General features: G+C 49.4%; 1 protein-coding gene across 1 annotated transcript; it reads left to right on the forward strand.

The window, feature by feature from the left end:
• The first annotated feature begins 2,288 nt into the window (after positions 1–2,288).
• Positions 2,289–8,640, forward strand: TTC24 (tetratricopeptide repeat domain 24). The gene is made up of 10 exons (XM_045545393.1): positions 2,289–2,997; positions 3,160–3,363; positions 3,950–4,078; positions 4,248–4,360; positions 4,726–4,824; positions 6,156–6,253; positions 6,399–6,505; positions 7,216–7,329; positions 7,456–7,552; positions 7,979–8,640. The coding sequence occupies exons 1-10, from the start codon at positions 2,289–2,291 to the stop codon at positions 8,058–8,060; spliced, it is 1,752 nt and encodes a 583-aa protein (XP_045401349.1). The 3' UTR covers positions 8,061–8,640.
• Positions 8,641–13,492: the final 4,852 nt, after the last annotated feature.

The following is a 13,492-nucleotide window of genomic DNA, read 5'->3' on the forward strand; positions in this document are numbered from 1 at the left end:
TTTTTCTCCTGTTAATCTTTCCCATGTCAATTTAATTTGTAGCTCAGACAAAGAACATAGAAGGGTAGAAGAAAGCCATTTTCCACTCCCTTACAGCGCCATCTAAAGCTCCCAGCACCACACGTGCACACAGCAGACATTTAGTAAAGGCTGTAGGGCAAATGCAAGTAAGCCCTATTACTTCCTCATAATTTTATTTCTGGCAAAGGTTTCTTTACTCAAAAGAGGCCTTTCCCTAGGTAAATGAGGACATTTGCCTTCTGATGCAGGCCACCCTTGGTGAGTTGGGCCATTAGGTCCCCATTGTCCTGGGGCCTGCTGTCCTTTCATTAAGCAGAACATGTAGGTTGCAGATCAGTGGAGCTGGGAAAAGGAGTCTGGGGGCAGGGAGGCTCTTCTGATCTCTAGGCCTTTCCTGACCATCAACCTTTCACCATGTTCCCAGATATGAAACTAACACACAGAAACACAGTATGTAAGAGAGGGTGTGTGTCAGGGAAAGTTCACTTCCTGGACAGCCCAAGCCCCATTAATGCTTGCAATCAAAGTGTAGTGGAAGGGACCCTAGGCTAATTACCTTGAATCAGAAAATTTGGGTTCTAACCCCAGCTACATGACTGCTCTGTGACCTTAGGCAAGTCACACCTGCTCTGTGAGCATTGGTCCCTTCCTCCATGAAACAGAAGGATGAGATAGATGATTTCTGAGGTACAGCTAGTAACCAGTGCCATGAGGCTTTGATTTATTCCTTGAAGTAAGGGACTCAAGGGGGTGTGTCTGCAAGGGTTGGGGGTGGCAGGGCAGGAAGGGCAATGGAACTCGGGCGTCTGTGCCTAAGCACCGTCAAGTTCAGCACTCAGATAGGGCCTTTGAGCTGTCACTCAAAGAATTCCCTAGGAATGGAGGGTGGTACCTGGTTATCTAGTAACCCTGGGGGCTGTGAGGAGCTAGGGGAAGTAACCCAAGCCAGAGGGGCCATTCCAGAGGCCAGCTGTGGAGAAGACTGAAGGAGGTAAGGTGTCCTGCCGAGGGGGACCCCCAGACAGGGTGGGAGTAGTCAGGACTGCCCCGGGGTTTAGGGCCTTGAAAAGGCAGGATTTCTAGGTATTCTTAGAAGCTGGGAGAATTTCTTTAAAAAGAGAATGCACTGCCTCTGCTTGCTCCTCCTAAGAAAGGAAAAAAAAAAAAAAAAAGAATAAAGAAGAAAATGGGAGGGGCTATAGCCCCTGGGTCTTTTCTACTCCTTTTCCCATTCCCTGGGAGGAGGGTTCATGAAAAGGCTTTGCCTTTCAAGGGGAGAGATACTAGAAGGATATACACACTGATGAGATGAATGTATTTGGGTTTAAGAGAGCTCTTGAGACCAGAGCAGGATGGCAGGGGACTGGAATCAGCCAGCGGACAGAAAGCTGTGGAGACGGGGAGAGAGGTTGGCCTTGCAGCAGGGAAGGGGCAGTAAATGGAGACACAGAATGCTGCTCTCCGGGAGGTTGGCTCCTTGCCAATTCAATAGCCTGTTCAGCTTTGGGCCCCCAGTGCCTACTATGGCTCCCGGCACATAGCTGGCACTCACTGAGTATTTGTTGAACTGACCTACACTATATCTGGAGACTAGACCGCAGGAGTGCCTGGATTATGAGTGAGTGGGTGCACGTGGCTGCACAGGGGGAGGATGGAGGAGAGGCCCTGTACGTTTCTTCATCCACTTATTTGTTCATTCCGTAAACATTTTTTGCTGTGGTAAAATATATGTAACAGAAAATCTACCATGTTAAAGTGCATTGTTCAGTGGCATTAAGGACACTCACATTTTTGTGCAACTACTCCCACCATCCATCTCCAGAACTTTTCCATCTCATTCAATGAACAGTTACTGAGAATCTAGTATGTGCCAGGCCCTTCAGGTTGCTCCAAATGTACTGGAGGAGAAAGACAAGAAAGTCAGCAGCTCTGACCCAGCGTGATAAATATAAAAGACAGGCGTAGGGTGCTGTGGGACCACAGAGTACCCAGCTGGTTGCTGCTTGAGAAGAAGGGGCTTTCTGAAGGAAGCTGTCACTGGATTTGAGTCTTGAAGGAGGACTAAGAATTAGGATGTCAGAGTGAGAGTTGATACGGTGCCCAATGGGGTTAGATGAAGCAGAGGCAGAGTGAGATGTCAGAGAGAAATCCCGGAAACCCTGAGGGTCACACCAGGGCAAGCGTAGAGCTGAACTGCCCTAAAGGGATCCTGCTCTAGGGGAAGCCAAGGCTGACTTCTGATCTCTCTGTTCCTCGCTGTCAGCCCTATGTCTTCCCCCAACCCTGAGGATATCTTCCCCCAGGAGCCTGAGCCTGAGCCCTCAAGCTCCAAGAAGAAAAAGAAGAAAAGAAAGTGGCTGCAGCCAGAGGCCAGCATCCAAGCCCTCACCAGGGCTGGCCATGGGGCCCTACAGGCCGGCCGGAACCATGAGGCCTTGACCAGCTTCCAGAGGGCATTCCTTTTGGCCTCCAAGACCCCGCAGACCACGGACAGCCCTGTGCTCCAGGCATGTGCCTTCAACCTAGGAGCTGCCTATGTGGAGACTGGGGACCCAGCCAGAGGCCTTGAGCTGCTCCTGCGAGCCCAGCCTGAAGAAAAGGCACAGGGCAGGTGTCACGGTGACCAGTGTTTCAATGTGGCTTTAGCCTACCATGCCCTCGGTGACCTGCCTCAAGCTTTGGCCTGGTACCACAGGGCCCTGAGCCACTACCAGCCACAGGGTGGCCAGGGGGAAGCCCAGGCAAAAATGGGAGCCTGCTACCAGGCTCTGGGACAGCCTGAGCTAGCAGCCCACTGCCTGCAGGAAGCAAGCTGGGCCTATGCCCAAGCAAGGCAGCCCCGGGCTGCAGCCCTAGCATTGGGGGCTGCGGCGGGGTGTATGCTGAAGAGCGGGCGGCATGGGGTAGGTGAAGTTGTGCAGGTGCTGGAGGAGAGCCGTAGGCTTGCTGAGAGGAGCACTGAGCAGGGACTGCTGGGTAAGGGCTTTATGCAGGGAAGGTGTGGGATCTGGGAAGACACAGAGTCTGGGCAATACTCTAAGGGCTGGGGGGAGCCTGGAGGTGTGGGACAAGGGCTGCACCAGTACAGCCTTAGTTACATCTGATCTGGCTACCAGTGACCCTGGCTATGCCCTCTAGGGCACCTCTATAATGACCTAGGCCTGGGCTACTCTCAGCTCCAGCTGTTCCCACTGGCCGTGGAGGCCTTCCTGCAGGCCTTGCCCCTGTGTCAGGGGCTAGGAGAGCAAGCCACAGTGCTAAGAAACCTCGGGATGGCCCACAATGCGCTCGGCAACTATCAGGAAGCTCGGGAGTTTCACCAGAAGGCTGCTGACCTACATGGTGGGTGCCAGGGGCCAGGGAATGGGACTGGGACCAAGGGACTAAGGATGGTTCCAGCAGAAGCCCCAAAGCTTAAGGGTAGATGGACCTCTAGGACTAGTTATGGGGCTTGGGAGCCCAGAAACAGGGGAGTGAGGGCTGGGAGTACAGTAGACGGGATAGCCAGACAGGATGGAGGGTTGTGGGCTTAGAGGCTAAGGCCTGGGGGTTGGAGGCAGCAATGGGCAGGGGGAGGGTACTGGCTAGGAGAGGAGGCCTGAAGTAGAGCCCAGTTCCTCCTCTGTTTGTGTGACACTCAGTGAATCACTTCAGTTTCCATGCATGCATGTAAATGGGGCTATTGACACCTGCTTTGCCTACCTCATAGGGTTGTTGCCTGACTCAAACCAGTCAGGTGGACACATTTAGGCCAATACTCAGGATGAGGACAGGCTGGGTATTGAGAGTTCAGGCCTCTGTGGTCCATCTGGAGGTGTGTCGAGGCTGGGCACCAGGACTCCTAGGAACCCTACCTTGGTTGCTGGGGGGCAGGGTTGTGATGCCCCAGCAGAGTCCCTTCTTAGAATGGGGTGGGCTCTGTCATCAGGCTCCGTGGGGCAGCGGTGGGAGCAGGGCCGGAGCTTTGGCAGCCTGGCATTTGCATTGAGCCAGCTGGAGGACCACAAGGCTGCCAGAGACAACTACCTGCATGCCCTGCAAGCTGCGCGGGACACTGGTAAGGGTGAGGGGATTAGCATGTGACTTGGGGGAGGTGCCTGAAGGCTGAGGGTCTTTGGGGCTGGTGGGGAGGCAGATGGGGGGAACTGAGGGTGGGGAGTACCTCTGCAGGGGTGGGTCAGTGGGGTAGGGAGCTGTGAGAGGACCTTTCAGGCTCTCTTCCTCAGGGGACATGAAGGGGCAATGGCAGGCCTGTGAGGGGCTGGGGGCTGCTGCAGCCAGACTGGGGCAGTATGACCAGGCCTTGAAGTACTATAAGGAAGCACTGGCCCAGTGTCAGGTGAGACCCGCCCCCCCATCCCAGAATCCACCTCTTCCCTGCTATCCCTCCACCAGGAAGGCTTCTTGGGCAGACACTGCTGCCTTCAGTCCTTGTCTTCTCCCCGCCACTCATTCACCCATCAAACATGTATTGGACATACTGTGTGCTAGGCCTGGGGATACTATCGTGAGGAGGAGTCAGTCTCCGTCCACAATTCTGAGCAGATAGTGGCAGGACCCTGGGAAAAGCATGGGGATGGGATAGAAAAGGGGGGAGACAAATCCCCCTTCCCTCCTCCCTTTCCTGTTTCCTTCTTCCCCAACCCCCAAAGGACTACAAAGTCCAGGCCTCCCCCATTACCCTATCATCCACCCTCTCCCCAGAAGGAGCCAGATTCTGTGCGAGAACGGCTGGTGGCCAAGCTGGCAGATGCCATGAGGACCCACTTGGGCCAGGTGGGGCTCGTCCAGGCTCACACCCTGGTTAGATGACACCTGAGACAAGGAGGGAGGGGTGGAGAAAGGTTACCCAGGGAAGGGGTTGGTGGTAAGCAGAGCCGATGTTCTCAGAGATGCTGTGCTTGACTGCTCATCTGTGTTCATCTGCTCTGAGCCTGCCTATGGGATAGATATCACTTTCCAGGGGGTGGACCGGTTGGCACATTTCCAACACAAAGGGCTGTTTCAAGGCTTTGGCTAGGTGGTAACAGGCCCATTGGGTGAAGGCCAAGGGGTGCAATAAAGAATCCTAAGCCCTGGTCGGGTGCGGTGGCTCACACCTGTAATCACAGCACTTTGGAAGGCCAAGGTGGGAGGATCGCTAAGTCCAGGAGTTTGAGACCAGCCTGGGCAACATAGTGAGACCCTGTCTCTACAAATAATAATAATAATAATAATAAATTAACTAGGCATGGTGGTGTGTACCTGTAGTATTAGCTACTCAGAAGGCTGAGGCTGGAAGATCCCTTGACTCCAGGAGTGCGAGGTTACAGTGACCTATGATCAGCCCGCTGCACTCCAGCCTAGGTGACCGAGCGAGACCCTGTCTAAAAAAAACCCCAAAACAGAAAAACACGCTATGAGGGAGAAGGTAGAAAGTTTTAAGTCCTTGGCTGCAGTTCCCTAAGTGGCCACATAGTGAGGATAGTGCTCCAACGAAGTCTCTCTCCCATCTCCAGGTCTCCGGGGGGCATTTCTCTGTGGATCTCCACCGTGTTCTTCCTTCCCTGGCTCTGCCTCACCCTGTCTCTACCTCCATGTCTCTCTTCATAGTTCCTTGTCCCTCCAACGGCCTCCTCCCTCTCATTTTGAGACACACTCAGAAAACCTCTTTCCACACCAGGAACTGAAATTATAATACTTACTATGTGTATTAAATAGGTTTTATGCCCTCTTATTTTAAAGACTAGGACACCATATTTACAATCTGCAAGCAAAATTAAATTAGCTTGGTACAAGCAGAGGATTGGAGTGGGGGTCAGAAGATCCAGGTCCCGTCCAAGGTCAGCTACCAGCTCTCTGTGACTTGGCCCCGTGAGGCTCCAGACAGGATGGGATGGTTGTCAGGTTCTGGCCTAGTCTGATAGTCCCCAAGCCTGAGCTCTAATTTGAGAGTTACTAAGTGGGGACCTTCACAGAACAAAGGGCCTCACCCTGGAATTTTATTCTCAGAAACAAGCGGCACACCTCAGGTCTCTCTGGGGCCATCGTGTCTTCCTGCAGGTAGATGGAGGGAACATACACTCCTGCACACACACACAGCTGGGACGGCCGTTTTTCTCAAATCCGTTCTTTTTATCCCCCTTCATTCCCAGACCTCGGCTCTAGGAAGGCCCCAGGCTCCAGGCAGGGTCTGCCGCGCGGCGGGGACCCCGGCCAGGGTTCGAGGCAGCACCGCAGAAGCACCACGCCGGTGAGGGGACGGGGCGGGGCTTAGGGTGGGCGTGGCCTCTGGAGGGTGTTGGGAGGAGGCTTGGTGGGGCGACACTTCGCCGGTACCCGGGCAGGAAGGGGCTGGGTGCTGCTCTGCCCGCCGCGCCCGTTCCCTACCCCCACAGGTCTTCCGGTGGGTGGGAAGTCGAAGAGCTTGAGGCGAGCCACCAAGAGAAAAAAGAGGAGGGGTCGGCGAATGTTCGCGAGACTTCTGGGCCTGGGAGAATGCCCCGTGAGTTGCTGCAGGCTGTCCCTGGCCGTGCCTCTCCTCCCCGCCCGTGTGGCACTGTCCCCCACCTACCTCTCTTGCTTCCCTCACCACCCATGCCCCTATAACCCCATTCTCCCCCCACCCCCTAACCTTTTCTAGAATCACGTCTTCCTGCTTTCATGGCTTTCTTAACTTTGCATCTTAGAGTGCCCAGGTTTGTTGAAAGCCTGCTACACGCCTAGTATCACGCTGGGTGCTTTTCTTACTCTAGCTCAGCGGTCCCCAACCTTTTTGACACCAGCTACTGGTTCCGTGGAAGGCAGTTTTTCCGCGGACTGGGGGAATGGGGGGGGGTGTTGCCGTCTGGGCTCTGCCTCAGATCATCAGGCGTTGGATTCTCATCAGAGCACAACCTGGATCCCTCGCATGCACCGTTTGCAGTGGGGTTTGGGCTCCTATGAGGATCTGATGCTGCCACTGATCTGATGGAGGGCGGGGTGGGGTGGGGGCTCCGACGGTGATGCGAGCGATGGGGAGTGGCTGTGGGTGCAGGAGGGGCTTCTGGGGCTCACTCGCTCACCCACCGCTTGCCTTCTGCCGTGCCTCAGCTCGTTTCCTGGCCCCAGCTCGCTGTTCATTAGTAGCTTTCCCCCAAAAGGCTTGCAACTGTGGGAGGAGAGCTCCCTGCTACTTGTTGAGCTGACTTGAATATACTGATATCTTTTTTTCAGTGTGTTTCCTTCCAGGCACAGTGAATCATTCCCACCATCTAGCTTCTAGTTGGCCCATGTTTACCAAGCACCTGTCTTGTAAAGGAACAGTTCTTTACACACCCTCTGTGTACAGTGACCAGTGCATCCCAAACAGCCCCCTACGCCCCATATTCTTCTCCCAGAGCTTTCTCTTTTCCACTGTGATGGTTCTTGGTACAGAAAGGCCTGTGGTGAATGTGTCTGTCTCTTTCTGTCCAGGTCCAGGACCCATGGCCCATCTTCCATTTGGAGGTCCAGGCTGTCCCAGAGTGGAGTACCCTAGCATCCTGGTACCCAATGGCTCCCAAGCCAATAGGTGGGTCCTTGGGGGAGGGACGGAGGGAGGGAGGCTTTGGAGAATGGCAAAGAAAGTAGAAGATGTGGCTGGGGATGATTTTAATGGAACATGACCACTGTTAGAGGAAGCTGTGATCTGGAGCTTGGGACATAGGGCCCTGAGTCTCTTTGTCTTTGCTCTTTAGCAATCTGAACAACCCTCACCCCGATTTGGAGGCTGGGGGTATCCCCTGCCTCCTGCATGGCCTGACGGTAGGCCTCAGGAAAAAGGACAGTCCTGCAAAATGGAGGGACATGAAACTTAAGCCTACTGCCTCCTGCTCTGGAGCTCACCAGCAGAGGTAAAGGCTAGAGAGGGCATGGGGAAGCCAGAGCCAGGGCAGGCTGCCTCCTGCTCTTTCCCCAGTCACCCTCACTGGCAAGCCCCCCTCCTTGCCTCCTTCAGGTCACCCAAATGGCACAGGGAAACCCTCAGCAGGAGCCCCCAGAGGAAACCCACAGAATCTAGCTTCTGCACAGTCATGTGACCTCCCCCCTGCTGGCCATAGCCCTCACCTCTGTGGAACCTGCCCCAATACACACACTCTAGGGGTTTCAGGGACTGAGCCTTTTCCCAGTTGTCCAACCCTGTATGGACAGGGAACACAACATAGTCAGCCAGTGGTTTCCTGAGGAGGCTGGTCAAGGGCTTTGCAGTCTCACCTCTGAGAGGTTCTGTTTGCTCCTCACTGGGATTTTTGGACTTAATAGGTATTAAAAAAAAAAAAGGCAAAATGGACGGTGAATTTCACTTTTTTCCTGGATCCAAACCTCATGATTGCTAAAGCCCTTGCAGTTCTAAAAACTATGACTTCTTGGTCAAGTGGCTTTGGAGTCACTGACTCTCAGTCCTCCATTTTTCCATATGATATAGTAATAATACTACAGAAGATACATCTTACTCAATCGAGGCACCCACTTCCTCCAGGAAAGATACGGGATGCTGGGCACAGGCTCTTGCCTACAGCCTGTAGGACAGCTGCTGCTCACAGCCCAGCAACACTGATATTATGTAACATTTATTGAGCACTTAGCACATGCTCCACACTATTCTAAGTGCTTCACAAGTGTTTTCTCCTTTAATCCTTGTGAGTTTATGAGGTACTATTATTAATATTATCCCCTTTCACAGATGAGGAAAATAGAGCACAAAGCTTAAGTAGTTTGAATTCCCAGGTTACACAACTAGTATGTGGAGAATTGGGATTCAAACCCAGGCAGTAAGCATCTTCTAGAATGCTGTGCACTTCCACTCCCACAGCTAAGCCATGCTTACCCAGAGTTAGTTGTGAAGTGTGTTTATGCCAGTTGTGTGTGTTATTGTAATTTGTAATTTAATTAAATATTATATATGTTGATGAACTAAGTGAAAACAAGTGTCATTTCTATGAAAACTAAGTTGGATCTTTAGAAGATTTGACTAACATGAGTCACTTTTTTTTTTATTTTTTATTTTTGAGACAGAGTCTTGCTCTGTTGCCCGGCTAGAGTGAGTGCCGTGGCGTCAGCCTAGCTCACAGCAACCTCAAACTCCTGGGCTTAAGTGATCCTACTGCTTCAGCCTCCCGAGTAGCTGGGACTACAGGCATGCGCCACCATGCCCAGCTAATTTTTTCTCTATATATTTTTAGTTGGCCAGATGATTTCTTTCTATTTTTTAGTAGAGATGGGGGGTCTCACTCTTGCTCAGGCTGGTCTCGAACTCCTGACCTCGAGCTATCCTCCAGCCTCGGCCTCCCAGAGTGCTAGGATTACAGGTGTGAGCCACCGCACCCGGCCATGAGTCACTTTTAAAAGCTGCTGTGTACTATGTTGAATAGAAGTGGTGAAAAGGGAAAAAGGCTGCTGTGGAATTAGATGTGAGCAAGGAGATTATTACAAATTCAGAGAAAATCATAAAAATCTAAATAAATTCTGCACACAGGTTGCTTCAAACATGGCATTAATTGTTTTACCTTAAGGAAGCAAACTGGAAATTGCAGGTGATACATAACTGGTGAGGTTTATGTAAGAAAGATGGAAAACTCCAGTCAGTGGCCCCATTCTCAAAGAAAAGACCCTGGTCCCATTTTGACAGATGGAAAATGAATGTATTAAGTTGAAAATAAAATAATCTACTCTGATAATGTCAGATAAGAGGGTATAGGAGAGGCAGAACCTTACCCTCTTAGGACCTGTGGCTGGACTTGAGAATTAAGTTGATGTAAAACAGATTAACAGGAGAAAAGTGTATAGATTTACTTGATATACATGGGAGTCCTCATAAGGAAATAAAGAGCCAAAGAAGTGGCAAAACCTGTATGTTTTATACTAGTTTCAACAAAGAGAAGCAACTGTGGAAAAGCAACTAAAATATATTGGGAGGCTAAAGGAAGATAAGAGTTATTTTAACAAGGTCTGTTTGTACAGAATTCTCTCAGCCTCAACCCCCTGTCTCTGGTGATAAGAATGCTTCATTCCTCCTGGTATAAGGAGGGCATCTTTCACGTGGGAGTTTTACTTCCTGCTTTCAGGAAGAAAAGGGGAGGTTAGAGTGCCCTTCTTGTACCTACTGTTTTCCAAGTGCCTTTAGCTAAAAGGCATCCTTATGGCAAAGAGGCATATTTTGAGGTGGTATATTCTACCACTCTTCAAGGGCTTCTATTGTACTGTCAACTGGGAGATTTTGAGGATTCATCAAAATATTTGTAGAGGACCCACTATATGCTAGGCATGGCAAGTACTTGGGACACAGCTGTTAATCTTCCTTATCTAAACAGAGCTATCTTGTAAAGGTGTTCAAGATGTCTTGATTAGGTAGGACATGGGTTCACCAGCCATAACAAAGGCCCATATAACAATGCTTTTAAACAAAAATTTCATTCTCATTTAAGCAGCCCAGGGCTAATATGGTGGCTCCATGGAGCTTGGGGACCAGACAGGATGCTCTGCCATTCTTTTTTTTTTTTGAGACAGAGTCTCACTCTGTTGCCTGGGCTAGAGTGCCTAGCTCACAGCAACCTCAAACTCCGGGACTCAAGCAATCCTCCTGCCTCAAGCCTCCAGAGTAGCTGGGACTACAGGCAAGCGCCACCATACCTGGCTAATTTTTTCTATATATATTTTTAGTTGTCCATATAATTTCTTTTGATTTTTAGTAGAGACGGGGTCTCACTCTTGCTCAGGCTGGTCTCGAACTCCTGACCTCAAGCGATCCTCCCGCCTCGGCCTCCCAGCATGCTAGGATTATAGGCGTGAGCCACCACACCTGGCCCGCTCTGCCATTCTCAACATGAGATTTCTGTCTCATGGTCTTAAATGGTTGCTTCAGCTCCAGCATGATACCTTCATTCCAGCCAGTAAGAAGAAAAGAGGAAGTGGGGCAAAACCGTTTGTTTTTTTTTTTAAGGGTATGACCTGGGAATTGCATATATCATTTCAGCTTTGGTCACAATTTAGTTATATGGCCACACCTAGCTGCTGCAAGACAGGCTGGAAAATGTAGTGTTTAGCCATGTGGCCAGATAAAACTCAGAGGATCTGTTGCCAAAGGAAGAAAAGACAATGGATTTTGAGGGACAAGTAGCAGTGACTGCCATGCAGTAGTATTGCTGTTGGATCAGGCCAACCCAATATCAACTGTCACTGGCTCCACCATTTAACAGCTGTAATATCTTAGGAAAATTACTTCTCTCTGCTACTCAAATTTTCTCATCTATAACAGGATAAAAATACATCATTGGGTTGACAGGATTAAATTTGATAATAAATGTAAGGCATCTGGAACATAGCAGGTGCTCAATCCATGTGTCCTACCTGAATTGGTTTTGAAAGCATTTCCCAAAGAAAACTCCAAAAGTCTGAATGGCAGGAACAAGATGGACTAGATCTTGGGCACTGCCTTTCTGGTCTGTTTTATATTCCCCATTTGGTTGTTGTATAAATTCTAGGTGTGTGTAGTGGGATATCTTGTGTCATTATTTTATAGTTCCATCTCATGAGAATGAAGTCAGCGGTGACAACCCCTTATATACATACATCATGTCTGCATTTGGTGAGGCGGTTCAGGATAGAATAATGCTTGAGTGAAGACTCTACGTCAGGCTGCTTGGATCTCAGCTCTACTGACAGCTATCACTGTATCACTGGGCATGTCATTCAACATCTTTGAGCCTTAGGTTTCTCATCTGTAAAATTGGAATAATAATAGGGTTGCTGCAAAAATGAAATGATTCATGCTAGCACCTGGCACATATAAGTGTTCAAAAATGTTTTCTATGTCAAAGAAACATGTTGTGTTTCAGAAATGAATTTTCTTTTTTTTTTTTTCCGAGACAGAGTTTTGCTCTGTTGCCCGGGCTAGAGTGAGTGCCGTGGCGTCAGCCTAGCTCACAGCAACCTCAAACTCCTGGGCTTAAGCGATCCTACTGCCTCAGCCTCCCGAGTAGCTGGGACTACAGGCATACGCCACCATGCCCGGCTAATTTTTTCTATACATATTTTTAGTTGTCCAGATAATTTTTATTTCTATTTTTAGTAGAGATGGGGTCTCACTCAGGCTGGTCTGGAACTCCTGACCTCGAGCGATCCACCTGCCTCGGCCTCCCAGAGTGCTAGGATTACAGGCGTGAGCCACTGTGCCTGGCCTGAAATGTATTTTCAAAATCACCAGTTTCCTCAAACAGACCTGTAGGGAGTCTTAGATAATATGTAAAAGTGAAGCCACTTATATACTGAAGTTAGAAAATAAAGTTAGTGAGGTCTTGGGTAAGATTATCCTATTATAATGTACACACCGGTATATATAGGTGTGTACATTACAATTTAGATGAGTAAACTCAATTTCCCACCACAAAGTCTGACAAATTCAGTTTCCCACAACAAACATGTAAAACAAGCATAGCTGGAGGCTAAAGGTACATCCCATAGATGATAAATCTCTTAGAATTAAAAAGGAGAATACCAGAAGAGTAGTTGGAAGCAGGAGGGGTTCTTGCCATTCTCAGTGAACTAGCCAGGAATTCATTTCGTGGTACAGAATAAGAATTTATCTAGCATAAAAAGAGGACCTTCACATCACCTTTGTCTTGGCTTGGGCTGTGGTAACGAAATACCATAAACTGGGTACTTAAGCAACGGAAATTTATTTTCTTACAGTTCTGGGGACTGGAATTCTGATATCAGAGTGCCAGCAAGGTGGGAGTTCTTGGGGAAGGAGGGCTGCAGGGAGGAGAGAGCTTTTATACTGGCACTAATTCTACCAGACCAGGGCCTGGCTCTTAAGACCTCAACTAATCCTAATCACCTCCCAAAGTCTTCATCTCCAAATACCATCACATTTGAGGTTAGGGCTTCAACATATGAATTTGGGAGGGGACACAAGCATTCAGTCCATAACAATCTGGACAATTATCTTTATCTTAGTGCCTTAATGGTAACTGGTTTGTTATTCCCCAGCCTTTTCCCTTAACCACACAACAGAGTGTGTTCTCATTCTCAGAAGTACTTGAGTAAAATTTATTCTTCCTCTCCAGATTTCTAGTGAAATATTACTGTGACCTGGAGCCTATGTTTTCAACTATTATTATTATTTTTTAAGAGATTGGTCTTGCTCTGTCGCCCAGGCTGGAGTGCAGTGGTGGGATCATAGCTCACTGTAACCTGGAACTCCTGGGCTCAAGCAATCTTCCCACCTCAGACTCCCAAGTAGCTGGGACTGCAGGGGAATACCAACACGCTACGCTAGTTTTTGTGTGTGTGTGTGTGTTTTGTTTTGTAGAGACAGGGTTTTGCTATATTGCCAAGGCTTCAATTACATTTTTAACTGTAGCTTACTCAACATATTTAAGGTTTACAATTTTCTATTTCCGTAGCTATTATCTTGGTAAAGGAGGTAAATATGATTAGGGAAGTACAGCGTGATAGATACCCTGGTAAAAAA

This window comes from Lemur catta, chromosome 3, assembly GCF_020740605.2.
Source record: "Lemur catta isolate mLemCat1 chromosome 3, mLemCat1.pri, whole genome shotgun sequence".
Lineage (NCBI taxonomy): Eukaryota > Metazoa > Chordata > Mammalia > Primates > Lemuridae > Lemur > Lemur catta.

What these genes read in the sequence shown, in the direction of transcription:
- TTC24 (XM_045545393.1), top strand. Translation starts at nt 2,289, where the DNA reads ATGTCTTCCCCCAACCCTGAGGATATCTTCCCCCAGGAGCCTGAGCCT. An exon ending in TGGGCCTGGGAGAATGCCCC is followed by an intron (nt 6,506 to 7,215) that starts GTGAGTTGCTGC and finishes TCTTTTTTTCAG; the next exon opens with TGTGTTTCCTTCCAGGCACA. An exon ending in AATGGCTCCCAAGCCAATAG is followed by an intron (nt 7,553 to 7,978) that starts GTGGGTCCTTGG and finishes TGCCTCCTTCAG; the next exon opens with GTCACCCAAATGGCACAGGG.